The 27,714-nt window shown below is 35.9% G+C and overlaps 5 protein-coding genes across 7 annotated transcripts in view; 4 read left to right on the top strand and 1 right to left on the bottom strand.

Moving 5' to 3' along the window:
• LOC111447778 (tubby-like F-box protein 7) overlaps positions 1–3,147 on the top strand; it is a 5,222-nt gene extending 2,075 nt beyond the window's left edge. For both annotated transcript variants that reach the window (XM_023087112.1, XM_023087113.1), the window contains 2 exons: positions 1,179–1,308; positions 2,341–3,147. In XM_023087112.1, the coding sequence (XP_022942880.1) occupies positions 1,179–1,308; positions 2,341–2,923 (713 nt within the window). In that variant the 3' untranslated portion in view covers positions 2,924–3,147. The remainder of the gene's footprint in view (positions 1–1,178; positions 1,309–2,340) is intronic.
• An 856-nt stretch (positions 3,148–4,003) lies between these two features.
• Positions 4,004–8,032, top strand: LOC111447959 (alpha-1,3/1,6-mannosyltransferase ALG2). The gene is made up of 8 exons (XM_023087370.1): positions 4,004–4,123; positions 5,130–5,246; positions 5,622–5,815; positions 5,890–5,995; positions 6,102–6,249; positions 6,409–6,551; positions 7,190–7,356; positions 7,433–8,032. Exons 1-8 carry the CDS (start codon positions 4,063–4,065, stop codon positions 7,724–7,726), a joined length of 1,230 nt encoding a protein of 409 aa, XP_022943138.1. The 5' UTR covers positions 4,004–4,062; the 3' UTR covers positions 7,727–8,032.
• Positions 8,033–8,636: 604 nt separating this feature from the next.
• Positions 8,637–11,763, top strand: LOC111447901 (26S proteasome non-ATPase regulatory subunit 8 homolog A-like). The gene is made up of 6 exons (XM_023087278.1): positions 8,637–8,870; positions 9,022–9,100; positions 9,745–9,847; positions 10,561–10,824; positions 11,010–11,121; positions 11,343–11,763. The coding sequence occupies exons 1-6, from the start codon at positions 8,766–8,768 to the stop codon at positions 11,481–11,483; spliced, it is 804 nt and encodes a 267-aa protein (XP_022943046.1). The 5' UTR covers positions 8,637–8,765; the 3' UTR covers positions 11,484–11,763.
• Positions 11,764–16,517: 4,754 nt separating this feature from the next.
• Positions 16,518–20,697, top strand: LOC111447436 (protein NLP6-like). 2 transcript variants are annotated; one of them, XM_023086604.1, is made up of 5 exons: positions 16,518–17,083; positions 17,549–18,108; positions 18,238–18,285; positions 18,373–19,294; positions 19,375–20,697. In XM_023086604.1, the coding sequence occupies exons 1-5, from the start codon at positions 16,843–16,845 to the stop codon at positions 20,499–20,501; spliced, it is 2,898 nt and encodes a 965-aa protein (XP_022942372.1). In that variant the 5' UTR covers positions 16,518–16,842; the 3' UTR covers positions 20,502–20,697. The 2 variants fall into 2 exon arrangements, with proteins under 2 accessions (XP_022942372.1, XP_022942373.1); XM_023086605.1 differs by having other exon boundaries at positions 16,915–17,083; positions 17,539–18,108.
• A 1,050-nt stretch (positions 20,698–21,747) lies between these two features.
• Positions 21,748–25,279, bottom strand: LOC111447500 (protein KINESIN LIGHT CHAIN-RELATED 1-like). The gene is made up of 3 exons (XM_023086712.1): positions 24,418–25,279; positions 22,950–23,858; positions 21,748–22,276 (listed from the first exon to the last, which is right to left on the bottom strand). The coding sequence occupies exons 1-3, from the start codon at positions 25,053–25,055 to the stop codon at positions 22,042–22,044; spliced, it is 1,782 nt and encodes a 593-aa protein (XP_022942480.1). The 5' UTR covers positions 25,056–25,279; the 3' UTR covers positions 21,748–22,041.
• Between the last annotated feature and the right edge of the window lie 2,435 nt (positions 25,280–27,714).

Raw genomic sequence — 27,714 nt, forward strand, 5'->3', positions numbered from 1 at the left:
TTTTTTTTTTTTTTTTTTTTTTTTTTTTTTTTTTTTTTTTTTTTTTTGCAGTCGAATTTATTTGTCTATGCATGCTCCTCTTTCCCCTTTATTCCCTAGGAAAAGAAATTAAATGAAATACATGTTTTTGCAACCCATGAACATGATGGACATTAATAAGAACTTAAAAAATCGTTTAAGTGGGCTCAACTCTTAATAAGGACTTGCACAATTACTGAACATAGATAATTTGATGGAGGGATATATCTTCTTTTGAATTTGGGCTCATAACGGAGTGGTATATCTTCTCTTGAGTTTGGGTCCAGGATCATATTTTTATTTGAACATTTCGTATGATAGTTTTCATTAAACAGTGAATCAACTTGAGCATTCTTTTGGGTTTTATGGTTTAAATACAACTGATGAGTACCAAGGTATAGAGAATGTAACACTTGGGCCTTGGGGGTGAATTTTGTTGTTATCTTTGTGTTTTGTAAATGGTTTTTCTTTTCTTGTTCTCTTAAACATTTATTTTGGTGGATGTAATACTTTTTCTTTTTGCAAGTTTTGGTTCATTTATCCACTGTCTTCTGATTTCTTATCCTTTTGTTTTCTTTGTATCTTTGTTACTTTATGTTTATTCCAAAGGGCCTGGTCAAGATTAGAAGTGTTTTTTGTCTTCTGTATAAGAATTCTTAGAGACTGGCATGAACAAATAACTAGGCTTATGTTTAACTTGAGTTAGGATTGATTACCATGTGGGTTACTTGGTTTGATTAATTTTTTTCCCTCGCTCACATGAATGAATAATTGACTTTATGAGAAACACCCACCTTTTTAACCTAGGCATAACTCAATGGGTTAAGCTATTACAATTTTGACCAAAAGGTTGGTGATTCAAATCCCACCAAGAAAAATACCGACTTTGATTTTCTTTAACAAAACACAAAATAGAGATGACCAACTATGAATTGTAGTAAGATGTTCATGAATTTTACAGACTAAGAATTTTTTTAGTATTATTTTATACGTATGGTTCGTTGCATTTAAATTGCAACTTTTGTGTCCAGTGTATGACTTGGTGGCCACTGATGACTGACATGTCTTGCCTATCTGTTGTTTGTTATTTTCTTTTAGTAATGGAGGAATTTGTGTATGTGGTATTAGCTGATTATGGTTTTTCCCTCCTACCTCTCCAGCATTTACAGATAAGGGAAAATTCCTCTTAGCTGCTCGAAGATATAGGCATGGATCTCATACTGAGTATATAATATCTCTTGATGGTGAAGACCTATCCCAAGGAAGCAATGCTTATGTGGGGAAGTTAAGGTAAGATATTGTTGTTTAGGAAATTTAAGACGGAACAAATTCTTTATTTTGGTGCATCATACTCTTTGCATCCTGTTTTATATGCTGCTTTCTTTTCTTTTGGATATCTAATATACTAGGAGGCGAGCTAGTTTTTGATGGTGGGGATATCCATATATTCAGCCTGATCTTCTTGCTTTCCCACGAGGGACACTGTCCTTTCTTTTTGAGAATTACAAGAACCAAAACTATGAAACTTTGAATTATAGTGGGACAATTCTACCATGTCTATGTTTATGGGTCACTAGTTGTGGCATCTTCTTCTTCGTTTATTTATTTATTTAAAAAGAGCAATAATAACAATTAAGGGAACATCGGTGATCAAGAGACTTAAAAAAAAAAAAAAGAATTCCTCCATGTGAAATAAGGGCATGTTTAAGAGTGATTTTGGAATGTCATGCCCAAGTGTAAGATGGACGATGATTACAGAAACATCTATTATTCATGAGAACTCCCAGAGTAAGCTACCTTGATAGATAAATGAATCTCAGACCTCCTTCACGCCTCTATCCCCATCCTCATATATTCTACCCCATTCTTGCCATTTTTCTCAAACAAGGGCTCTTAGAGCATTGAGTGAGCTATAAGGTGGGCCCTTCTTTTAGTTTTCCTCCCCTCTATTGTGGGCTCTCTTTTTGTTCGTCTTTGTACTCTTTTATTTTTCTCAATTAAAGCTCGGTTCATGATAAAAGAAAATAAAATAAGATACAGTTCTTGCTGAAAGATAATCCATGTCGATAGTTTGCAAAGAACTGCTTGATGCTACCACATGTTAGTCACTGTAGATATTTCACACCCAGACTTTGGGAGGATCATTAGTTAACAACTCTCTTTTCTCTTTTTCGTTAATGTGCGAAAAATTATTTCATTGTGTTAGCTATAGGGAAATTTGCAGCTCGAAGTTTGTTGGTACAATTTGTAAACGTCGTAGTATGTCGTTTCCTTGTAATAAAATGCACTAAGTTGTTACCCCATTTTCTGAACCCTTTGCAGCTCCGATTTTCTTGGTACCAATTTTACAATTTATGATAGCCAGCCACCACATAACGGTGCAAAGCCATCGAGCAGTAAATCAAGCCGCCGCTTTGCAAGCAAGCAAATTAGCCCACAAGTTTCTGCGGGGAATTTTGAAATTGGGCAAGTCTCTTACAAATTTAATCTTTTGAAATCAAGAGGCCCAAGGAGAATGATATGCTCTCTGAAGTGCCCAGTATCAGAAGACACTGGCACCAGCAAACCTTATGAGGACTCGAAGATGAAGAAATCCGAGTCCTTTTCTCCTTCATCTGGGTCGACAATCTTAAGAAACAAGGCCCCTAGATGGCATGAGCACCTGCAATGCTGGTGCTTGAATTTTCACGGTCGGGTGACGGTAGCATCCGTTAAAAACTTTCAACTTGTCGCTGCTGTTGACCATAGCCAGCCAGGAGTTAAAGGGGACGAAGAAACAGTCCTCCTACAGTTCGGAAAGGTAGGCGACGACACCTTTACTATGGATTATAGGCAGCCATTATCAGCTTTCCAGGCTTTCGCCATTTGCCTTACGAGCTTCGGCACGAAGTTGGCATGCGAGTAGTAGTATATTTTACCATTTTTTTAATTAAGAAACCAGGGCTTGATTGAGAAAAAAAAAATGGATTTTCTTGTACATGGTGCTATGATTGTGTAATTGGAACCAACTGAAAATGAAGTTGAGAGCAACAAAAACAATATTGTGGTGCTAGCAAGCACTGTGGCTTCTTTAACTCTTTATGTATATGTAATATATAATTCAAAGGATGAGAATTGTTAATTCATCTCGATGTTTTGATTTTGTTGCAGCTGTTTAACTCTACTCATTACCTAAACTAGTAAATCTTTTAGGTTCTTTTATTTGGGTTTTATTGTAAGTCGTTTTAACTCAACGGTAGAATTATAGGTCTGATTGCTGGTTGTTAGGTCTTTGAAAAGTAGCATATGCGGATGAGAGTGGACGAGCTCCCTTCTCAATTCATCCTATTTCGTCAGATTTAGATGTGATATGGTTACGAGGGATGAATTGAATATTTTATAGAACCCCGTTTTTCTGAGGTGCGCATCCTTAGAAGAATTTTGATTTTTGTGATTTTTGTGAAGGAGCCTACAGAGTTATTTAATGTAATCATAAAAAATTATATTTAATTTTACTAAAATTTTAAATTATACAGTGATACATTTGTTTATTATTTTAGTTTTTATAATTTATAATTCTATGCTTTATATATTTGAGTTTGTGCATTTTTTTTTAAAATAAAAAATTTATTGAAATTTGAATTTGCATTTTTTTTTTTTGTTGAAAATGATAATTAAAATCTAAATATTTGGAATTGGAGGTGTGATTAACTTATAAAAATAGTTGGAAAGATTGAAATTTGTACATCAAACTTAAATTTTTATATATTTTACATTAAATAAAATTAAATTACCCATAAAGTTAAAGAAGCTTATCAAAACTCGAGCCTACAAAATAAATTAATATTTTATGGACTAAATTTATAATTCAGTAATATTTAGAGTTGAACTTAAATAACGTTTTATAAAATTAGATAAATTTCTAGATGAAACAGGCTTTTTTTTCTGGGCCCAAATTGAAAAAGGCCGACGGCCCACTAACAGAAAACTCTCCGATCGGCAGAAGCTCCCAGGGAACTCCTCTTTTCTGCAACGAGTTCGTTTCCTGAAGCCGAAGGGGAAACGATGGAATCAAGAAGGCGATCGAAGACGAGGATCGCCATAATCCACCCAGATCTTGGTATAGGTAAGAGCATCTGTTTTATCAACTGATTCAATTGCTGAATTTCGATCAACACCTCTTTTTCATGTTCTGTTGTTTAGTTCTTCGTATTTGATCGAATTGAGTGATTTGAATTTTGATTTATCGAAGATGATAAAGTATTTAATAGCGTGTGAGCGCATTAGGTAGTGTTATGGATTTGGACGTTTAGAGAACCGAGGGATTGCACTGGCACATTTTATGAATTTGATTCTTATTTATGTTGATTGGGGCTGTTTCTCTATTCTTCTAGGAAGTATGGAATGCTGGCACATCATTTTGAATTGCTTATGTGTGTTTGTGTGTTTGATTGCTATCCATGAAACTGACTCACATCCGTTGAATCGTTGTGCCCTTTTTTTTAAATTTCTCTTAAGGTGGTATCTTTCTTACTCTGTTAAGAATACATTGTAAAAATTGAATTGGATTTAGTCCAACAACACAAGTTACTTTTTTTAGCTTGTTATTATTTTTTTCTCCATTTCTTCTGATTGGTTAACACGTTAATCTTCGAATTACAGGTTGAGAATACATTGAAAAAATATAATTTAACTTAGCTCAAAAACATAAGATTTTGATCCCAGTGGTGATTTAACGGACATTTCATCAAGGGGATGCTATAATCAGTCACCTTTCTTTAGTTGTCTTTTTCCCTTCTGTTTCTATAGTCTAACAGGTGAAAATAATGAAGTAAGGTTTCAAAACATCATCCAGAAAACAGAACAAAATCAAGGATGGATTTCTATAATATTGGGGTTGCATTTTGGGGAATAAAGCTGATAACCAGCAAGAAATGATAGAGTTGAGTTGTGCGCATAGAATAGAACTTTTATTTTTTTTCTCTTACTTTTATCCTTTAAAGCAGATGATGTTTAAAATTAGAGTCAATCAACAAAAAAAATTTCTCCATTCTATGTTTCATGTACTTCTAACTTTGAATCTTCAAAGGTTACTGTCATAGATAGCTATTAACAGAGTATGGTGCATACAGGTGGAGCTGAGAGGTTGATTGTAGACGCTGCTGTCGAACTTGCTTCTCGTGGACATGATGTCCATATTTTTACATCACACCACGACAAAAATCGGTGCTTTGAGGAAACCCTTTCTGGTGTGCTTCACTGCTTTTATCTTCAATGGATCTGATATTGGAAATAATATATCTTTCTACTGATGAGAAGAATTTTATGCAATTCAAAAAATGGAAATTAGAAAGAATTATTCTAGTATTTTTGAACTTAAGAAGTCTTAGTCTCAATTTGAACGGGGCAGAATGAGGCATTTGTGTAGGATGAGGCTGTGATAAAGGAATAATATATCTATAGATCGACTCTTGTACTATGCCAAGGAGACACGTCTATTCTGAGAAATTTCAACCTCCCCGTTTTTCTTCTGTGATCGATTCTCGTAATTTTCTTCAAATTTCTGCAATAGTATTAGTATCACAGCATATCATTCTAATGCTTTCATTTTTAATTTCTTCCAGGCACTTTTCCAGTTACTGTGTATGGTGATTTCCTACCTCGCCATATCTTTTACCGCCTCCATGCAGTATGTGCATATCTACGGTGTATTATTGTCACCCTCTGCATGCTGTTTATGTGGCCATCATTTGATATCATACTAGCAGATCAGGTTTCTGTTGTTGTTCCGCTACTTAAACTGAAAAGGTCATCAAAGGTATGGATATTTTCCTAATGTTGTTCAGATGTCACTTTATCATGGTCGACTAAAGAAGCTGCGTGCTTATCCAGGTTGTATTTTATTGTCATTTTCCGGATCTGTTACTGGCTAAGCACACAACCTTGTTGAGGAGGCTGTATAGAAAACCCATAGACTTAATTGAAGAAATGACGACTGGTTCGGTTTCTGACAATTCATTCTACTTCTTTCAATTCTTATGTTGATTTGATATTACATTCATATACTCTTCAATATTTACATTTATCACTTAACGTAATCACAGGAATGGCAGATTTGATACTGGTCAATAGCAAATTTACTGCATCCACTTTTGCCAATACATTCAAACATCTCAATGCGCGAGGAATTCGACCTGCTGTTCTTTATCCAGCAGTCAATATAGATCAGTTTGATGAGCCTCATACTCCGAAGTAACGGACATGTTTGTATATTCTTGTTCCTATGAGTTGATAAACTTTATATTGTGATTTGCAATGTGTTTTTTCTAAAAAAATACTGTTATTGTTTTTTTATTTTTATTGCATCTCTCTATTATATTCATTCAATTCTTATAAATTCATTCATATCAGGTTGAGTTTTCTTTCCATCAACCGTTTTGAAAGGAAGAAAAACATTGAATTAGCTATTTCAGCCTTTGCTAGGCTTGGCACACCTGAAGGAGGCGGCATTCTTCAAGATTACAATGTAGCTGATGTTTCCTTGGTCATTGCTGGTAAGTCTCAACTTTTTTCCCTAGTACCATCATATATTGTGGGGGTGAAACAAATACCTGTTGTTTTGTTGATAAGTGGTTCATGGTGGATCATTCTTGATCATAAGTATTGGCAATAGTGTTGTCTCCTATCAAGATGGGGTGTGAATCGAAAAGTTATTAATCTTTGGCTTTAGCGTTGTCTCCTATCAAGTAAGAACGGGGCGTGGACCGTTATTGAAAAGGATGCTTTAAATTTTAATGTTCTACTGAATTACCTTGCCATTGCAACTGAGTGATTGCTTGCATTTGTTTGGAAAATGTTTTCTTTGTAAAAACCCTTAGTTATGCATTCATTTTGATTACTGCAATAGAATATGATGGGATCTACATGGAGATTTTACCAATTAGTTTAATACTTCAGCTCTTCTAAACATCAACCCTCAAGTGTAGAATGCCTGTTTAATACGCTCGGACGCTTTATTCTCGATCTTGGTGCTGCTTCATATTAATAATTGACTCAATGAGTTCAAGCTTGATGCAGTCTAAATTACACTATATCATATTACTCGATGATTCTATTTTCTGGAGATTTTCTGCAGATTACTTTTGTAATTGTACAACTTTTTTAAGCATTTTTTTTTCAAATTGTATTGCAGGAGGCTTCGATAAACGGCTAAGAGAGAACGTTGAATACTTGGAGGAGCTTAAGAATTTAGCTGAAAGAGAAGGTGTATCTGAGCGTGTTACCTTCATCACATCCTGCTCAACACTCGAAAGAAACGCCCTCCTTTCCCAATGTCTCTGTGTCCTTTACACGCCGAAGGTTTGTGCATCGCCCCATTACACGGTCCTAACGAAATCCTATCCTTTGGTCTTACAATAAATATGAATTAATGCAGGATGAACACTTCGGCATTGTTCCTTTGGAAGCCATGGCAGCTTACAAGCCTGTTATCGCATGCAACAGTGGGGGTCCAGTTGAAACTATAAAACACGGTGCGACAGGATTTCTCTGTTCGCCTAATCCTCAAGAGTTCGCTCTGGCAATGGCGAAACTCATCCAGGATCCTGGGATGGCAGCAAGAATGGGGAGGGAAGCCCGACAACACACCGTCGAATCTTTCTCTACAAAGATATTTGGCCAGCAACTGAACCAATACCTTGTCGATGGCGCTCAACTTAAGAGAGACTGAAACTACGCATCGGATCAGTAGCAAGTCGATTCACCACTAGGTACTGCACAAACCTTTGAACGCTAACCTATGGATCATAAATTGGTAGATTCAGACACCATTTACAGATTTTACAGCTTTGTTCTATGTATATTTATTGTGCACTGTTGGGTCTCAGTAGAAGAAGGTGTGAATTAGCATCATTTGAGCATGATTTCCTTAGGTTAAGAACTCATTTAGCGATGTCACAGTAGTTTCCTAGAACTGGAAGATAAATCTTGAGAATTTTGGTTGAGATTTTTAGACGTTTCAGTGGAACATTTTTTACTTGCAGGAAATTTTGGTCGGAAATTTTGGAATTGAACTCGTTTCATTATTTATTTTCCCATCATCATATTGCTCTCAAATTCTTAATTTTTTTTTTTTAAAATCAATGTTTTGCTTGAAAAATGTTCTTCAATGAATGAAATGTTCAAAATTATTCTATTCTATTATGTTACTTAATGTCAAAGATGTTCAATTAACATTGAAATATTTAAAATTCTATCAGTATTTGAAGATTGAAAATGAAATTATATATTTTTGAAGATGGAAGTTAAATTAAAAAATAATTATTGTTAATTAAAAGCCAATAAAAAATATTTATTTAAATTTAAAAATAAAAAAATTCCATTATTCTTGTGTGTTCATTTTTTCTTTCAATCAAAATATAAAATCACATTGTTTAATTTAAAAATTAAAAATGGTACAATTGAATATTTTATTAAATACCCAACTCAAAACAGTAAAATTAAAATTTATAAATATAATTCAAGCATTTAAAAAAAATTAAAAATATGAATAATAATATATTTCATCCCCAGAGTTGGGTTCGGTAATTACGGTGTTTGGGCCGGGTATGGGTATCTTGTTGGATCCGGCCCAATTTCGAGCCCTAGAGAAAGTGGAATTCCTTCTTGAAGAGCAAGCAAAGGCAGCAACTAAAGTGACCAATTTCCATTTCCATTTCCATTTCAGCGGAGAGATTCAGAGAAAGAAACTGAAGGAGACGAAGATCGCCATGGATCCTAAGCTAACTGAGGTCTCGCAGAACTTCGAGCGCTTGAAAGCTGCTCTTGTCAGGCACGATTATGATTCTTGTAACAATCTCCTCTGTCAGCTCAAGGTATCGATCTGATTCTAGAACCCTAATGTTTCTTCCAATTACTCATCTGTTCACTGCAGTTTCAGCGTGTTTTCTTTTATTCTTGAGGAGATTGGTTTTTAATGATGCCGTTCAAGTTTCTTAAATCTTTTTTTTGTTTTTCTTTTTGCAGGTTTTTTTGACTGGATTCAGAAGTCTTCCGCCATTGTTTGAAAATACCCCCAATGCTGTCCATGAACTGACGGTGGCTAGTAAGAATGTCTCGCCATACTATATTTCATAGTTCCGCTGCTCTTATTTGCTGGACTATATTTTTTCCATATGAATAATTTGCTGTCGCTTGGATCTTGCAATACTCAACTGAAGAGAAGATTATAATATATGGTTTATGTATCTTCATAGTAATAGATAGAACTTATATTTGTGTGGGACTTGGTATATTCACTTTTGTGATTAGTGCTGTTAAGCTACCACCCGAACTAGAAGCTTAAGCCATGAGATTGAGTAAATTTGACTTCTTGATTCTACAATGGTAAGATTATGATGAGGCTTTGAAAGCATTTCCCATCTTAGAAGTTAGATGACCAATACCATAGTTGATGCAAATTTGGATAAGATTTGAATGAGCTTTTGAAGTAATTTTACTCAGAAGTACAAAATATGAGACACGAATGTCATAAGTTGATAATCTATCTAATAGAAGTTGGAGAAAGACGGAAACTACTTGGACATGAAAAAATAATATACTCTCTGGATCTTTGAATATTCTGATGTTGAGTTTTCTATACGAAAAAGTTTATTATCTATAGGGGACTTGGGTTTTTTCTCCTTTCCTGCACAGTCGTTTTCTAAATTTAGTTCTTATACGATTTTTGTGTTTATTTGGTGTCTTCAGGGGATATATATGAGCACGCTGTGTTGCTTAGTGTGAAGATTGAGGATCAAGAGGCATTTGAAAGAGATTTCTTCCAATTGAAGCCTTACTACACTGATGCTCGGTGTGTTTTCTCTTTCTAAATTAAAGTGAAATTTGAATTCCTAAATCCTGTCCAAAATGATTGAGTTGCTTTATTATTATGATATATTGCTTGTTTATCTCAGACGGGGAAGAAAATATAAAAATGTTTAGTTTTTTCCTTTTTCAGTTGGTGCCTTTGGTTTGTTTTTCTTCCTGAGATTCTTGGAAAAGTTATGCTAATTGCCAAGATTTAAATGATTTATACTCCTTTGCGAGCCTGGGGAATGGTGTAGTGAGATAAAGAGTAGAAAAGTATAGATATAAGTGGAGTTCTATTGAACAACTTGATTCTTTGTTAATTTGAAGTGAAATTTCATCAAAGACTAAAGCTACGTATAGATATTATTTGCAAATATAATTTTCTTAGTTGGTCACTATTAGGTAGTTTACATCATACTATTATCTTTCCTTCTTTCATGTAAATGACTTAATCTAATTAAACTGAACTGCTTTGGCGAGAAAATCATCTGACAATGAACTGCAGCAGAGTAACAAATGGGTCCTAACTTATCAGGAAAGCATATTCTGAGTTCTCTTGAGGTTCAAAACTGATGTATCTGATTTTAGCCTGAGCTTCCTGTGTTTTAATCTAGCATTTTACGAGATTGCCGCATTGAGATTAACTGGATGTTATCTTGTGGTTGAACTTCTGGGTACAATTTTTTCTCATGAGAATTTTTTTTTTTGGATCAGTAACCTCCTTCCACCATCCCCTCAGGAGTATCCAATCTTGGGTCTCAACCTTTTGAGGCTTCTTGTGCAGAATAGAATTGCAGAATTCCATACTGAACTTGAACTTCTTTCTACCTCTGCTTTGGAGAGCCCATATATTAAACATGCTGTGGAGCTGGAACAATCTTTCATGGAAGGTGCTTACAACCGTGTGTTGAGTGCTCGACAGACTGTGCCCCACGAAACTTTTGGTTATTTCATGGACCTCCTTGCAAAGACTGTAAGGTAACTCATCTAAATAAGGTCTCTAACTAATATAATGATAGATGATAAATCCCACGTCCTTCCAAGTGTTTGCCAAATTCTCTCTCTCGGGGTCGCTGACAAGTAGCTGTTCCATTTCATTCTTAATTTTTTTTTGAGACAACATACATTTCATTCATAATTTATGTCGTTCCTGTCACTTCCAGAGATGAAATAGCTGGTTGCAGTGAGAAGGCATATGATTATCTTTCTATAAGCGATGCACGCCAAATGCTGCTGTTTTCCTCTGACAAAGAACTTTTGGAATATGTCAAGGAGGTAAGCTCTGTTTGATGCATTTAATCCTCGATAATCTGCATTCTCACTACCAAGTTTTAGATAGATGAAAGTTGTCTTTTCGATGAATACTTCTCTTGACTAACCTCTGTCCTGAAGGTTATGAGTACTAACTAAGAGAGTTTCCACCAACTATTTCATGTCTTATTCTTTACATGTTTTCACAATGCACCTGTTGATGACGATCTGTTGTTTCGATGCAGGAGCATCCCGAGTGGGAGATAACGAATGGCGTTGTATATTTCCAAAAGGCGAAAGAATCTGCACCTTGCAAGGAAATACCTTCTCTTCAACTCATCAACCAAACGCTCAGTTATGCAAGGGAGTTGGAGCGGATTGTATGAACGAACCAAGCTAGCAGGTTTCAACCATTGCTATCTGCTGCTTTTCAACATGCTAATGTTGATAGTTATCCCTCACCCTCTTATGATCTTTATGGGATTTTTCCATACGAAATTGTTATTTTTAGTGACTTTGAGTCGGATTTTTGTCGATTTATCTTGGCATTTACATTCTCGTGAGATGATCGTCGTTGCATTTGTTATCTTCTAAATGTTTGTTTACAATTACGTACTGTTGCGTATAGTAAGATCGAATAACTTGGAAGTCGTTATTGTTTGATTACTGCTATGGTGTGGGATGTAGATTAAGAAAAGGTTTCGAACACTTGAAATGCACACACACAACTTTTTTCTGTTACCCATAGTTTTATCCAATTCAAATATAAACCAAATAAATTTGTGTCACAGTTTTGCAACTTTATAACTACCACTACTATATTTAAAAAAGCTATTTATTAAAATAATGTTATTAAAAAAAGAGCTATTTATTAAAACCAAATGGACGGAGGAATTAAATATAAATGAAGTGCAATTTGTCAATTGGGGGCCGTGGCGGAGGGAGCGGCGGCGGCGGCGGCGGCGGCGCGCCGAGTTGTGGGGAGTGAGGGCGGCCCCCATGACTCCGGAAGCTTCACAAGGTGGGTCAAATCCGTACAACTTGTGCCCTTCACTGTCAGCCTCGAATATTTCAAAATCCCTTTTGGCTTACAACTTTATTTATTTATTTTGGAATTTGAATCTTTTCTATACTTTTTACCATTTTGTGCCATTAAAAAACCCAAATTGCTATGGTCCCCTTTGCTAATATTATTTGTTTTTCTCGCATAATATCGGTTTTAATGTAAAACTAATTTGAGATTTGTCTGTGTCGTTAAGTTGAAATGATCGTATCACAAATCTTTAAAGTAAAAATGAGAATATCTAGAGAGAGTTCGAGATATATTTGGAAAAACAACTAAAAAATACAAAACAGCTTTTTGAATTATTGTATATAAAAATCTCGCACGTGAAATTTGAATATTTCGATAAAAAATTTCTAGCTCCACCTCCATCGTCTCATCAAGTTTATACAACACCGAAAAAACTAAACCTACATAAGTTATCAAACAATGACCAAGAAAATCGCCCAATAGAATCCTTACTTTGAAAGAGCTCGGATCCTTGTTGGTTTGTCTTAAATCCAATAAACTAATTGAGTCATTTCTCCCGACACCATATGAGATAGAGATTTGAACACTTAAGTTAATATTACATATTTTATTTTAGTTGATGTGTTAAAGTATTCATTAGACTCAATTTATTCTAAATTTAAGCCGACCATAAATTTTATTATTTTTAATTATGATTTTTGATAAGCTTGTATTTTGAAATGGTCAATTAATTAACTTATTAATGTTGTGTTTATCACCAACACTTGGAAAACGATGCTAGGTTGACAAAATTATATAAACAATTTTTTAAGAAATACCATTAAATATTTATTGGCGTATTAATTTCTACATTAATATATTATGCCCTTTTCCATCAAAATTTCTTACTCTTTTTTAAAATACATTTGACAATATTTTACTAATTAATTGATTAAATAATTTTAAGTTATTAGACAATAAAATAAAAATATTGCCTTTTCGATTCCATCTGGAATGATTAGTTCCTCTATGTTTGACCTTTTTAATAAATGTCAACTACATAACTTTCTAAAAATTTTCAAAATTTGATTATTTAATATAATTATTAGAAAATTGAATAATAAGTAATTTTTGTTATCAGTACCAAAATTGAATTAAACCCTTTTTAATTGATTAAGTTACGATCTTTCGAATGATAAACTTGTACGCCTTAAACTGTTTCATTTGAATTAATTTTTTTTTATAGTTTAGTCGCACTTTTATAAAATTTATTTGAAAGAGCATTTAATTAAAACAATAGAAAATTAGAAGAAAAATATATAACGTTACCATAAAATATCTACAAAAAATTTTTTTTGCAAGTAATTTAATTCTAAATATATTTATAATATTATAATCAAATTCTAAAAATTTATTTACCATTTTTAAGATAATATCTTTGACTTATATACCTTTTTTTTTTTTTTTTTTTAAAATTTCAATAATGGATAAAACTTTAGGTTAAATTACGAATTGGGTCTCTACGTTATTGAAAAATTTAGAATTTAGTCCTTATAATTTGATAAAATTACCATAAATAGTCCATTTATACGATGATTTTATCAAATCATAAATACAAAAATCTAAATTTGAAATTTACAGAGTCCAAATTTTAATTTTTTCAAAATTACGGTACCAAATTTATATTTAAGTAGTTGAAATAGAATCCATCCTCCAATAATAAAGATTCTTTTGCCATAATATTGGAATATTCCTTGTTCGAATCTTCTCCATAAATATTGGATTCCATAGAGAAAAAGTCATAAACTTTAATCAATGTCAAATCACACACCAAAATATTTGCTTAATGTTTATTATTATTTTTTAATTTATTTTCAAATTATTCCTTTGGAAAATTTCCCATCCTTACAGCCACACCCTCCAAATCAAATTATTCTCTACATCATTTAATAAATAATATAAATTCATTAAGGATATTGAGAATTTACATCTCTACCCTTCAACAACAAGATATTATTATTTTTATTCAATTTTTTCATTTATATTTTATTATTTGTTCGAAAAAGAAATAAAATTAGCTAAATTATTAAGTAAAATGGAAAAAATAAATTAAAAGACATAATTTTATCAAATATTTATTTATTTATTTTTATAATATTTAAAAAATATCCAAAAAAAAATAAATATTTCGAAGTTTCAAGGACCAAAGTGTAAATTATATAATGTTCGAGGACCGAACATAATAAATATTCTCGTTGAGGATAGGGATGAAAACCCTAAAACCAATTGACAGCCACATATCCTTGGAGCTTTCCAATAAAACAGGAAATTAAAAAAAAAAAAAAAAAAAAAAACACAAAGTCAAGAGGAAAATTATATAGAAATAAAATGATGGAACATGAAAAGTACCATTCAACTTGAGGAGACAAGTAGCCTGTTTCTTAAATAAAACAAAATACAAAATAAATATCTTTGAAAAACTTGCTAAATTCCATTCGATTTCTTTTGTGGATAATAATTACGTCTTAATGTTCGGGATTCAGAATCCGAATTCAGCACCCGGTGACTCCTATATTTCCTTGCCTCTCTACAATATGATCATATTACTTACTTCCCACTGCTAAAAGTGAAAACTATCTCCCCAAACCAACACAAATTGTTCCAGCATATTTTTTCCTCAATTACATGGACGTCACACTAATCTAAGAGCTCAACTTGTCCAACAAAGATCAATCCCATCTGGGTTTGGTTTGAGACTCCCGACTTCAATCTCAAATTACGACTGTAACCCCAATTACAATTAGAGTGATATCGAGATAGAGATTTGAAGTACACACTTATTTTCTCTTGCTTTATAGGCACCTTCCTCATGATCTGACGATCCAAATTCAATATCAACACTTTACACGCTCTCATTATACTAATTAAAAAAATTAATTATGCGAATGTCACTAACAAATAAATTAAACATTTTCCATTATTCGAAAAGTAGAGTATATTAATTAATTAATTAATTAATTTTGGAAGGAAAAAAATAATGGGGTAGGCAGCTTTGTTATTTGATAATTAAACACATTTGTCTTCATTAAGAGAAAATTAAAAATATTAATTAAAAATATTGGCAATGTACAATGGAGGGAGCGCCCCAATCCAACTTGCTTCAATTAGACTTTGTATTAAAAGTCAATTAACAAATAATTATATTCCATAATCTCAAACTAATCTTTATTGTTAATGCTAACAACTTTTCCAAAAAAAAAAAAAAAATTAATTAATTAATTTTTTTCATTAAAAAATAATATAAACCAACTAATTATTGTTGTTTTTGTCTTGTCTTTTTCCTATATATAATTGCAAATAATAATAATAAAAAATATAAAAATATAAAAATAAAAAAGATGATGATGCAAGACAAAAGTCCAATTAGCTAAAAAAAAATAATAATAATAAAAAAAATAGTAAATTTAATATAATGCTGTATGACATTGGATTTACACATTGTACCATTATATTTTTTAAAGTAGACCACTTCACTAACCCACATGCTTAATTATTGCAATTATCCATTTTTTTTTTCATTTTTTGTTTATTTAATGGAAGTACAAAAGTTATTTTTTTAATTAATTATAATCACAAGCTATTGAATTTTTGTTGACCTAGATTATTATAATTAAACAAAAACCCACCTAATTTTTAGAATTATTGGTGTTTAATAAATTTTATAAAACCCCGTTGATTTACCGAGATAGTACAAGTTCATCGCTAGTAGATATTGTCTATTTTTTGCTGTTATGTATTGTCATCAGCTTCACAGTTTTAAAACGCGTCTCTTCGAGAACAGATATTGTTTCCTTTAGCCAATTATGTAGTATCGTCAGCCTCACAATTTTAAAACATGTCCACTAGGGAGACATTTCTGCCCGTGTCAGGAATGCTTAGTTTCTCCCTCCAACCGATGTAAAATCTCACATACGAGCTTTTCATTATTTATTATTTAATCATCGAACAATCATATATAAGTTTTTGCATTTTTTAATTATTTGAGCTCACAAACTTTTCAACATATACCAAAATCAAGTAAAAAAAATTTATTGATTAGATTTTGATATCAACATCACACCACTTTATCGATCGTTCATTCGAACATGAAGAACGGATAATCCGTTCACTAAAACGCTATAAAATTCAAAGCATAAAGGGTGTTTGAGTTTCAAAAGTCTCATTCTCAAGCAGAGGACATGGAATCATGGGCTATGAATGGTACTCACTTTGGACCATCCTGACGTACAAAGCCTTCATTAGTTGTTGAATGATGAAATTAGCGATAAAATTTGGAAGATATATATAATTAAAGTGAAGGGTACTTTTTGCTTTTTGATTTTTGATTCTTGTAATCACAGTATTATATAGATTTCTCCATTTTTCACTAAAAAAGCTCTGAATTTGTTGAGACAAAAAGTATGGGAAGTAGAGTAGCGATTGTGGTAGTGGGTTGCAACACGGAATCAAATCTGTTTATTTTATCCAAAAACTCTCATATAATCCAACTTCAACTACTCGTTTTTGGATTCCATGGAATCACACTCCCAAAACAATCCCTACCTCTCCCTCTCCTCTTCCCTTCTTCTTCTTCTTCTTCTTCTTCTTCTTCTTCTTCATCGTTTTCCTCTCTAACTAGTTTCAGACCCTTAGAACCCTAAGATTTGGAGCTGTAAATCCATTATCTCCTCGCCATGACCGAGCCCAAGCCCGATTCCGATCACCTATCTCCGTTTTTCCCTAAATCTCATCGTTCCGGTGCCGACGACCGGAACCCAATTATGGATTTCGATCTCGATTTGGATATTCCTTGGCCGTTGGATCAAACCCCTTTGTTTTCAACTTCCGATCATCTTGCTTCGCCTCTTTGGGCCTTCTCTGAAGCCGATGATGGCGAGGATTCCAAATTTGCTGCCTATGCTTGCTCTGTTCTTGGTGAGCTTCGATTCTGTTTTGCGTTTGTTTTTACCGCTTTTTGTCTAATTTGTTGTTTGATTTTGATTTAACTGAGTGGATCGTCTTCTCATAAGGGTTGAAATCGGAACACCTTTTTTCCGTTTGTTTCTTTGACTGTTTGAGTGCGTTTTTGGACTTGTTTTCTTCAAATTTCTTTTATGAATCAGTGAGGTTTTGAATGGCTTGGTGTTTATGCCATTTAAGAACAAGGAACGAAGGCTACTATGGGATTGAAAGCCTGAATCAATACTTTTTGCTTTACTTTTTCATCCTGTTTTGGTATTTGTTTGATTGTTCTTCAGATATATGATTCCGTATGGCGTTTCTGGATGCTACTTTTCTGTCAGTTCCAATCTTGTCATCTTGAGTTGATATTGTGTTCTTGGATTTAGTTAGAAGGATTCTTTTCCATTTAAAATGGCTTAACTGTACAGCTGAGAGCAGGTACTTCCAATTTGAATTCGGTACCGCAAAAGCCGATCGAGAATCACAAGTTTAAGATTCTTCCCGTTCCGTCCGAGAATCCAGATGGGTATTGCTTGATCAAGGAAAAAATGGCGCAAGCTCTTCGGTACATTAAGGATTTGTCCGACCAGCAAGTTCTAGCTCAGGTTTGGGCACCTGTAAAGAATGGTGACAAGGTTGTACTTTCGACTTCCGGGCAACCGTTTGTTCTTGATACGCAGAGCAACGGGCTTCATCGGTATAGGTTGGTCTCTTTGACGTATATGTTCTCTTTGGACACTGAGTTGGATGGATCTCTCGGTCTCCCTGGTCGTGTTTTTCAACAAAAGTTGCCTGAATGGACTCCAAATGTGCAGTATTACTCGAGCAAGGAGTATTCACGACTTAGGCATGCTCTTGATTATAATGTTCAGGGAACTTTGGCTTTGCCTGTTTTCGACCCTTCGGGGCAGTCTTGTCTTGGTGTTCTCGAGCTAATCATGACTTCACCGAGGATCAATTATGCACCTGAGGTGGACAAAGTCTGTAAAGCTCTGCAGGTTTGAGTTGTCTTCCATTTGTTGAATTACTCGAGTGTTGTCTGGATCTTGATTGTATTGGACAAAGCATATGTCGTGTTTACCGATCATAAACGTTTTTGCTCATTTTATAAATCTCTTTTCCTGCAGGCTGTTAATCTAAAAAGTTCAGAGATTTTGGATCGTCCGAATATCCAGGTCACTTTTGCATTCCGAAAGATGAATATTGTATAGCTTGTTCTTTTTCGCTCGTTCTCACGTATACATACTTCGCAATGCTTTCAGATTTGCAACGAAGGCCGACAGAATGCGCTGGCTGAAATCTTGGCCGTACTCACCGTTGTTTGTGAAACCCATAACTTACCATTGGCTCAAACCTGGGTTCCGTGCAGGCACCGAAACGTGCTCGCCAATGGTGGAGGTTTGAAGAAAAGCTGTACTAGCTTTGATGGTAGTTGTATGGGGCGGATCTGTATGTCTGCAACTGAAGTAGCATCCTATGTTGTTGATGCTCACAAGTGGGGATTTCGCGAGGCGTGTTTAGAACACCATTTACAAAAGGGTCAAGGGGTTTCGGGGAGAGCGTTTTCGTCTCACAGCTCGTGTTTTTGTGGAGACATCACTCAATTCTGCAAGAACGAATACCCTTTGGTACACTACGCACTCATGTTCGGATTAAAGAGCTGTTTTTCGATCTGCTTACGGAGCAAGTTTACTGGAGACGACGAGTACATTCTTGAATTCTTTCTGCCACCGAGCCTCGTTGATTATCAGGAACAAAAGACTTTGTTGGGTGCAATGATGGCAACAATGAAGCAGCATTTCTACACTCTCAAAGTTGCCTCTGGAATCAAACTTGAGGAAGGAGGAATTGTCGAAGTCGTTCAAGCATCAAGAAACGGAGGGTTCGAATCAAGACTTGAATGTATTCATATTCCACCCGAGTCTGATGCCATGCCGAACACGGGAGAGGTAGCTGCCTTAGAAACATTACAACAACGTTCTTTAATGGTTCACGATGCCCCAAAGGACGAAAACAATACTGTTCGGGACAGGGAAAGCGACAACCCCGTTCCTTGTGTCCAGAATAAGGAAGTGAAAAAAACGTCCAAAAGGAAGCGCGGAAAAGCCGAGAAGTCGATTAGTCTGGACGTTCTTCAACAATATTTTGCTGGTAGTCTTAAGGATGCTGCTAAAAGCCTTGGCGGTATGTTCTTCACTCTGCAGTTTAATTTCATAAAAGCTATGCTTGCATATCTATATGAACACTTTTTTTCACTTCGACAGTTTGTCCGACAACAATGAAGCGTATCTGTAGGCAACACGGGATCTCACGGTGGCCATCTCGAAAGATCAATAAGGTGAATCGCTCTCTTTCAAAGCTAAAACGCGTCATCGATTCCGTTCAAGGGAATGAAGGAACTTTTGGAATGTCTTCTCTTGCTACAAGTCCACTTCCTGTTGCAGTTAGTTCGAGTTCTCATCCGTTAACTCCGGACGGGTCGAATCAAAATTTTTTTTTTGCTTCTCAACCCTCTGATCCTCAACGTAAAGAAACAAACACCTCAGAAGCACAGACAAACAACACACAGGCTAGACTGAAAGATCAATTACTCAGGGGAGTGTCGAACCCGGAAGAACTGTTTCACGAGCAGAATGGATCTCTAATGAAGCTCGGAAATGGCTTCAACAATTTTAGAACAGGAAGCGGATCTCGGGACGAGAGCACCGGGACACCTACATCTCATGGTTCTTGCCAAGGTAGTCCTGCAAATGAGAGTAATCCCCTTTCTATTCACCACCAAGAACAATGTGTAAGAAGAGGCTCTCCTGAAGCAGCAGCCTTCCATCCAATCGACAAACCGAACACATCGACACGTGCTTGTCCAGTTCCCGATACGCTTCTGATGGTTGAGCCGAAGGAACCGTTTGGAGGGATGCTGATTAAGGATGCAGGAAGCTCTAAGGACTTGAAGAATCTTTGCGCTTCGGTTGCCGATGCGGTTCTCGACGATCAAGTACCCAAATTTTGTTGGCCCAGACCTTCTGATATAGCTATGAGACAACCTATGGAGTCTGTTTGTCACACAGTCCCTCATATATCAGCGAGGCAAGAACCAAGTAGAATGACTATCAAGGCCACTTATAAGGACGATATCATTCGGTTTCAAATTTCCACGTGTACCGGTATTGTGGAGTTACAAGAGGAAGTAGCAAAGAGATTGAAACTAGACATCGGTACGTTCGATATCAAATACATGGACGACGATCGTGAATGGGTTCTTACTGCTTGCGATGCAGACCTACAAGAGTGTGTAGATATCTCAAAAGCATCAGGTAGCAACATAATAAGATTGTTGGTTCATGATTTATCTGTCAATCTTGGGAGTTCTTGTGAGAGTACTAGGGAGTGACAATCGATCGGGTTGTAGATATCGATAATCGGTCGACTTCCCATCTCCATAAACTGTATTTCTAGCATTAGGATGTGAAGATTAGATGTAGGTATTGATATTATTTCGCTCGAACTGTATAAATTTTTTCATGTGAATTGTATTGATTCTCCTCGCAAGGTTTTTAAACCCTGTCCATTAGGGAGATGTTTTCACACTAAGGAATGTTTCATTTTATCCCCTTGGAGCCAACGTCCTTATTGCCACACCCTCCGATGTCTGACTTTGATATCATTTGTAACAGTCTAGACCCACACTACCTGGTGTCTGGCTCTGATACTATTTGTAACAATCCAGACCCACTAGCAGATATTATTCTTTTCGAGTTCATACTCTTATAAAAAATGTTTTTTTTCCAACCAACGTGGAATTTCACCATGCATATTCTATATTAACTCATGTATTTTTTTTTATATGCATAATAATAATTTTTTTTAAATATATTAATTAAATTATAATATATATTTTTTCTGATTTAAAGTTTCATATTCTAAAGCATAATTCCACCATAAGAGAGAATCGAAATCATGATTTAATGGAATTGGAAGGTTCATCAATCTTTTTCCCCATTATTATGAATATATTCTTTTTGTCAATTTATATACTTAATTATCTTTTTTTTATTTTATTTTTTAAAGACTATTTTACATTGCTGTTGGGAATTATTCTCTTGATTTTCAACTAAAAAGGGGGGAAAAAAAATCTTGCTCATTAATTTACTTCCACTTATTTTAATTAATTGTCTATTAAAAAATAAATAAAAAACTTAATAAAGTAATTAATGATTTATAAAATATTTTAAAAACCATTCCCATCTAAATGAATAATATCTTTTTTAACTTTGTAATCTTTCCACTGTAAATCGATGCTCTCTCTTTTTTTATTTTTATTTTTATAATAATAATTTGATTCTTTGAGTAAAAACTAAGACATCTTTTCTCAATTTGAAAGCCAAAAAGTACCTTTAAAATTCATTATCGGAACCGAACTAAACCGAATAATTTGTTAGAAATGTCGAGCCTTAAGGGGCCAACCACCTCGAGAGCCAATTGGGGATGAGACCCTTGAGGTTAATCACCATGGGTCAGCCACGAACCTTGAAGATCCACCTTTGGTTCAGAAGCTACGTTTAGGAGAGAATGATAAGAGATCAACTCAGCCAAACCGTCGAGTTCAAGGTTAGGAATCAAACGATTAGACTCGACTATTAAATCCGAAACTACGAATCTTATTCAACCAAGATCATGTTTTTTTTTTTTCTCAAGTAACAGCCTTACAGCACAGACATTCATTCAATGAAGCAATTAACAACACAAAGAGAAGAAAAACAATAAATGAGTTCAGTTGATAAAGAGAAACAGAAAGGGCTTACTCCAATTAAAGAAATAAAGAAAGAAATAAAGAAAAAACTAAATCAACTCTATACATGATCTTATATGTTACAGAATGTGCATTTTGGATCACTAAAAGCAGCTCCAATATTCATGGAAGACTATCCATTTCAGATTCTAAATCCCAAACCTGACCACTTTTTCGTTGTCTCTTTCTTGGTCTTCCTTGAGCTCGGGTCGATGAGGTTCTCCAAAGACTTTGCTTTCCGGTTTCGGGTTCGGCCTGCTTCCTTCAGGAGCTCAGCCAGTCTCCTCTTTTCATCTTCAAAGTCGGGATTCGCAATTCCGAGCTTTTCTTCTCTCAACTTGAGAACAGATTCCAATATTTCGATAGCATCGTCGACTCTGCAATAGATTCATAAGAAACTATTAGATAAAGCTTTAACTGTTCAAACCCACTGCCAGCAGATATTATCTTTTTTTGGGCTTTCCCTTTCGAGCTTCCCTTCAAGGTTTCTAAAACACGTCTGCTAAGAAGAGGTTTTCACATCCTTATAAAGAATGTTTTGTTCTCTTCCCCAACTGATGTGAGATCCCACAATCCACCCCCCTTCCGAGCCCAGCATCCTCGTTGGCTCGTTCCCTCATCCAATCGAGGTGGGTCCCCCCAATCCACTCCCCTTCGGAGCCCAGCATCCTTACTGGCACACTGCCTCGTGTGCGTTGATACCATTTGTAACAGCACAAACCCACCACTAGCAAATATTGTCCTATTTGGGCTTTCCCTTTCGGGCTTCCCCTCAAGGTTTCTAAAACGTATCAACTAGACAGCGGTTTCCACACCCTTATAAAGAATGTTTCGTTCACCTCCCCAACCAATGTGAGATCTCACAATATTAATACCCGAGATAGTAAATTCCCCATAGCTTTAACATACGACTTCAAAGATATTTGAATTTATAACTTGACCTACAACCGGACCAAGCTAGGCGGTTGAGCTCCGGGCGAGCTATACCGAACCGAATAGGTGTAATATGATAGGTAATGGCAAGAAAATAGTTAAAATAATTTGAAGTACCTGCCCATAGCATCATAAGTTGCAGCAAGGTTGCTATAAACTCCAATGGTATCTTGATGACAATTGCCACACTCCTGCTCCAAAATTCCTCTTGCTTCTTCAAACAACTCAGCAGCCTCATCTATCTTGAACAACTGCACACAAGCCAATCCCATTTGGTTCAAAACAACCCCGAAGAACGCAGATTTTCTCTCCCCGGTGGTTCTAAGTTTCGATATCGAACTCTCGAAAGCGCTCCTCGCATCCTCGTATCGTCCAACCATGTAGAACATCACTCCCATTCGTGCTTCTATCCCAGCAATCGTGCTTTGCTGTCCCGGTTTATCCTCCAACATCTTCATTGCCTTTTGTAAGAGCTTCAACGCCTCCTCAGGCTCGTCAACAGACTCGTAAATCGCTGAAATTTCTGTTAATCCACCAGCAATTTCTTCGGGTGAAGTTCCCGGTACAGGCTTTGAGTATATCCTCATTGCATTTTCGCAATACGATTTCGACTCCCGGAGCTTTCCAGTCCGGTGATAAAGGTCAGCAAGGCGAATGAAAACAGAGGCAACCAGAGGATGGTTGTCACCCTTAGATGCTTTGAATACAGTGAGCGCCTTCTGATACGAGAAAACTGCCTCGTCAAAACGACATAGAGACATGTAAATATTTCCAATGCTGACATCAATGGCAGCAACCTCACTGTCTTGTCCATTTGCAATCATCGCCATACTAGCCAGGACGAGGTGCTCAAGCGCCGATTCATAATCACCTTTTGCCTCACAAATAAGCGCCATCAGTCGACGGTCAGCTGCTTCTTCAAGCGACGCAGGCTCACTATGCGCATGATGAATCTCGAGAGTTTTCTTGCACAATTCTTCCGCCCGATCAAATTGCATTGCTTGAACGTGTGCTTCTGATAAATACCTACATATAACATGACATTCTCCATGGTTATTCTCAACGCCTATTCACATTAACTCGATCCACAAACAACCATTCTTCAGAACTATGAACCGAGATAACTCCGAACAATAACGGGTCTTCACTCGATTAACAGGACATCAAACAAATACAAGCTATGAAACTCGCAAAAAACTAGTCAACGATTCGTCTCTAGGCCAATATAATCACAAACAAATAGTTAGTTCAGAGATCCACCTGAAACCTCAACACAAAAAAACACATAATCTAACACAAAACCAGTGTCACACAGCTGAGGATTCATAGGGAAAGAAGCAAAAAGTTGTCTCTTTTTAACGGTAAAGTCACAACATCAGCAGATCAAGCACAATCTCAAAATTAACCTTAAACTCTTCCAAAATTAACCTTAAACTCTCCAAAACTAACCTTAAACTCTCCAAAATTAACCTTAAACTCTCCAAAATTAACCTTAAACTCTTCAAAATCCAGCTCAAATGCCACAAATTCCCACAATTTTGGAAAGACAAATCTGCATCTAATATAAGAACAGAAGAAACCAAACCTGCAAGTCTCTCCAACTCTGGGATCCGTCTCACCCAAGGCTTCGATCTGAATCTTCAAGCCCTCTTCATAGCAACCAATGGAGCGCTCGATCTGACCCAGCATCGAATACGTATCACCCAGCTGCATATGGCCGGAAAAAGCAGCAAGGGCATGATCCGGCCCTCTCCCAATCTGAGGGACTTGAATCGCCTGTTCCAGAACCGGCACCGCCTCCTCAAACCGACCCAAGCTGCAATAAATAGCGGCTAGAACATGAAGACTCATGGCTAGGTCCAGACTCGGTTCACCATCAACGGCGCACCGTTCGAATGACTTCGATGCTCGGATCGCGTAATCTAAAGCTTTGATCGGGCCATCACCGGATGCGATGGTATCCCGAGCGAGCTTAAGAAGAAAAGGACCAAGATCGGGGTTGTCCAGAGAAGAATCCGGCGGAAACAGAGCCGCTGTCGGACTCTCCGGTTGAAGCTTCTTCTTCCCGTTCGGCGAAGGCTTAGATCGGGAAGGAGAAGGAGAGGGCTGTTTCTTTGTTAGAGGCGATGGGGGTCGGTGACTCGTGGCCGGCGGCGTGTCGGGAACTGAAATCCGGAGCGGCGGAGCATCCGGCGGGGTTTTGACGGAGACTAAACCGGGCATGGCGGCGGAAAAAACAGGGGAAGTGGAATTGGAAGCGGAATTGAAGAGGGTTTATCTTAGATTTGGGGAAATGGGGATTGGTAATAGAGATCAAAGGAATGGAACAGCCCACCTCGCTGAACCAAATTAAGATGAACAATTTGGGAGTGGGAGTTTGAAGGTGAAGCTGCAGTAGATCAGATGTCAATGACTGTCCTGGCTGTCACAACTCGGGCTGTCGGTCTGCTCCAGTGAGGGAGAGAACCAGACAAAGTAGGTTAGGAGGGTAAAATCGTAATTTCATCTCACTTATCTTTATTCTTTACCTTACGTTCTCATAAATTATTTCCGTTTTTTTCTTCGGGTTGAATAATTCATTTCTTAGATTTTAAATAAAACGTTAGTTTCTAACTTCAAGTTATATAATTCAACCAAAAATAAATTCAAATAATTAATTTTAAGTTATTTATTCAACATTATTTTTCTTTATTAGGGTTAGATATTAGCACATTACTTTCAAAATGTTTCATTTTTCTTTCGTGGATGTAAATAATATTAACCCATTTAATTGAGCTGTTGAAGACTTAGCCCTAACCGATGGAAATTAACATCGAATCTGTGATATCCCACATTGGTTGGGGACGAGAACAAAACACCATTGATGAGTGTGGGAAACTTTCCCCTAGCAGACGCGTTTTAAATGCTTGAGAGGATGCCCAAAAAAGACAATATCTGCTAGCGGTGGATCTGAGTCGTTACAAATGGTATCAAATTTAGACACCGAACAATGTGCTAACTTTCTCGAGTGCCAGTGAGGACGCTGGGCTCCAAAGGGGGGTGAATTGTGACCTCCCACGTTGGTTGGGGAGGAGAACAAAACATCATTTATAAGGGTGTGGAAACCTTCCCTAGCAGACACGTTTTAAAGCCTTAAGGGGAAGTCCAAAGAAGACAATATCTGCTAGCGGTGGATTTGGGTCATTACAGAATCAGTAGAGTTCAGTCTCACTTATCATAGCGTCTCGTGATATTAAATGAGTAATTATCACGATATAATATATGTCGTTCATATTCATACACGAGGTCTCATAATAGATTTTTTCATCACAATTGCATACATCATATACCATCAATCAATCAACGTTTATGATCAAATTAGGTGTTGAAAATTCACTTTAAAAAGCCATGAACAGTTTATCAAAGAATTTTTTTGACTCAAAGTTATTTTTCGACCTCGTATGGACAATCCAAACTAGCAATATTTTTTTCGAGCCTTAATTTAACCGACCGAAACTCTCCGTGACAAGATTCGAAACTCGACCCAAGAGTTTTAGTCGAATAGATAATGTTTTAAAACGATCATTACCCATGTAAACTCACCGAAAGGGGCTCGACCCCTTATTGTACAATGCTCTAAATTGCTTAAACTTCTGAGGTTAATCACCGGATCGAGGTGGGTAATCCAATCAACACTATCATACTCACTCTTGAATGTAATAGACGATATCATACCAATCAATACGAGTCATTATTAATACACAACATTTTTCACATCCACACCGAGACATCCTTATACATATATTACATAGCAAATACCACTCTTATTTTCCACACTATCTTACACAATCCACAATTATATTTTGAAACCCTAATTTCAGCATCACTTAGGCTCTTCCTCCAGGGTTCCCAACCCTTGGCTCATGTCTTGGGTTATGGCTTGGGCTTGCATAGTCTAACAATTCCTCTGCTCCCAAAAGCTTCCTTACACCTTTCTTTTCAATTATCACCTGCAATTTCAAAGTTCATATCGATCGTGACTTTGACCCGTAATAAGAATATCTATTTGTTATTGAGGGTTTATCACTAACTTGAGCTATCGATATCAATACTAGTGTTTTCTACTATCGGGTCTATAGTTTATACAAACACAATTTTAAGGGTTGTGTTGGGTGAACGTTTGGGTGAGACTCGGTTTGGCTTAAGATTTCACATTTTGTTTACCCTATTCGAGATCGATGAAATTCATGGATTTTTCAATGGTCGTTCATCCGGGTTTTTAAACTTACACTTCAAATGCATAGTTTTTCTATACACTTCGAGTCTTAACGTTGTCTAGGATAAGATGTCGATCTCATGCCCTAAACGTTCATTAAGTTCCAACTTAATTAGAAAGTTGATATATCATGTTTTCAAGGGTTTATCACTAAATTTGAGCTATCGGTATCAGTATCAGGGTTTTCCGCTATCGGGTCTATAGTTTATACAAACACGAATAAATTTTAAGGGATGTGTCGGGTCTAGAGTCAATTTGGCTTAAGATTTCAAATTTTGTTTACCCTATCCAAGTTTAATGAAATTCATGGATTTTTCAATAGTAGTTTAGCTCGGTTCTCAAACTTACACTTCAAACGTAAAATTTTTCTAAATGTGGACGTCTTAAATCATTCCCTTACAAACTTAGAGTCGTATAAGTCTTAACGTTGTCTAGATAAGATGTCGATCTCATGCCCTAAACGTTCATAAAGTTAATATTTTGAACGTTTTTGAAATTCGAAGTTCCAACCTAATTAGGGTTTTCTCACCTGCCCACAAGGGTTTGGTAGCTTCAAACTTTCCTTCAACCTCAGGCCATCAGCATCCCCTACAAAAAAAAAAAAAAAAAAAAAAAAAAAAAAAAAAA

Source organism: Cucurbita moschata, unplaced genomic scaffold (genome assembly GCF_002738365.1).
Source record: "Cucurbita moschata cultivar Rifu unplaced genomic scaffold, Cmos_1.0 Cmo_Scf00009, whole genome shotgun sequence".
Taxonomy (NCBI): domain Eukaryota; kingdom Viridiplantae; phylum Streptophyta; class Magnoliopsida; order Cucurbitales; family Cucurbitaceae; genus Cucurbita; species Cucurbita moschata.

Bases quoted from the DNA above. Each gene is read 5' to 3' on its own strand.
- LOC111447959 (XM_023087370.1), top strand. From the start codon at position 4,063: ATGGAATCAAGAAGGCGATCGAAGACGAGGATCGCCATAATCCACCCA. The intron at 5,816-5,889 runs GTATGGATATTT...GTGCTTATCCAG, and splicing joins AACTGAAAAGGTCATCAAAG to GTTGTATTTTATTGTCATTT. The intron at 5,996-6,101 runs GTTCGGTTTCTG...ACGTAATCACAG, and splicing joins AATTGAAGAAATGACGACTG to GAATGGCAGATTTGATACTG.
- LOC111447901 (XM_023087278.1), top strand. From the start codon at position 8,766: ATGGATCCTAAGCTAACTGAGGTCTCGCAGAACTTCGAGCGCTTGAAA. The intron at 9,101-9,744 runs GTAAGAATGTCT...TGGTGTCTTCAG, and splicing joins CCATGAACTGACGGTGGCTA to GGGATATATATGAGCACGCT. The intron at 10,825-11,009 runs GTAACTCATCTA...TGTCACTTCCAG, and splicing joins CTCCTTGCAAAGACTGTAAG to AGATGAAATAGCTGGTTGCA.
- LOC111447436 (XM_023086604.1), top strand. From the start codon at position 16,843: ATGACCGAGCCCAAGCCCGATTCCGATCACCTATCTCCGTTTTTCCCT. The intron at 18,109-18,237 runs GTTTGAGTTGTC...CTTTTCCTGCAG, and splicing joins AAGTCTGTAAAGCTCTGCAG to GCTGTTAATCTAAAAAGTTC. The intron at 18,286-18,372 runs GTCACTTTTGCA...CAATGCTTTCAG, and splicing joins TGGATCGTCCGAATATCCAG to ATTTGCAACGAAGGCCGACA.
- LOC111447500 (XM_023086712.1), bottom strand. From the start codon at position 25,055: ATGCCCGGTTTAGTCTCCGTCAAAACCCCGCCGGATGCTCCGCCGCTC. The intron at 23,859-24,417 runs GTTTGGTTTCTT...TGTTATATGTAG, and splicing joins AGAGTTGGAGAGACTTGCAG to GTATTTATCAGAAGCACACG. The intron at 22,277-22,949 runs GTACTTCAAATT...AATCTATTGCAG, and splicing joins ACTTATGATGCTATGGGCAG to AGTCGACGATGCTATCGAAA.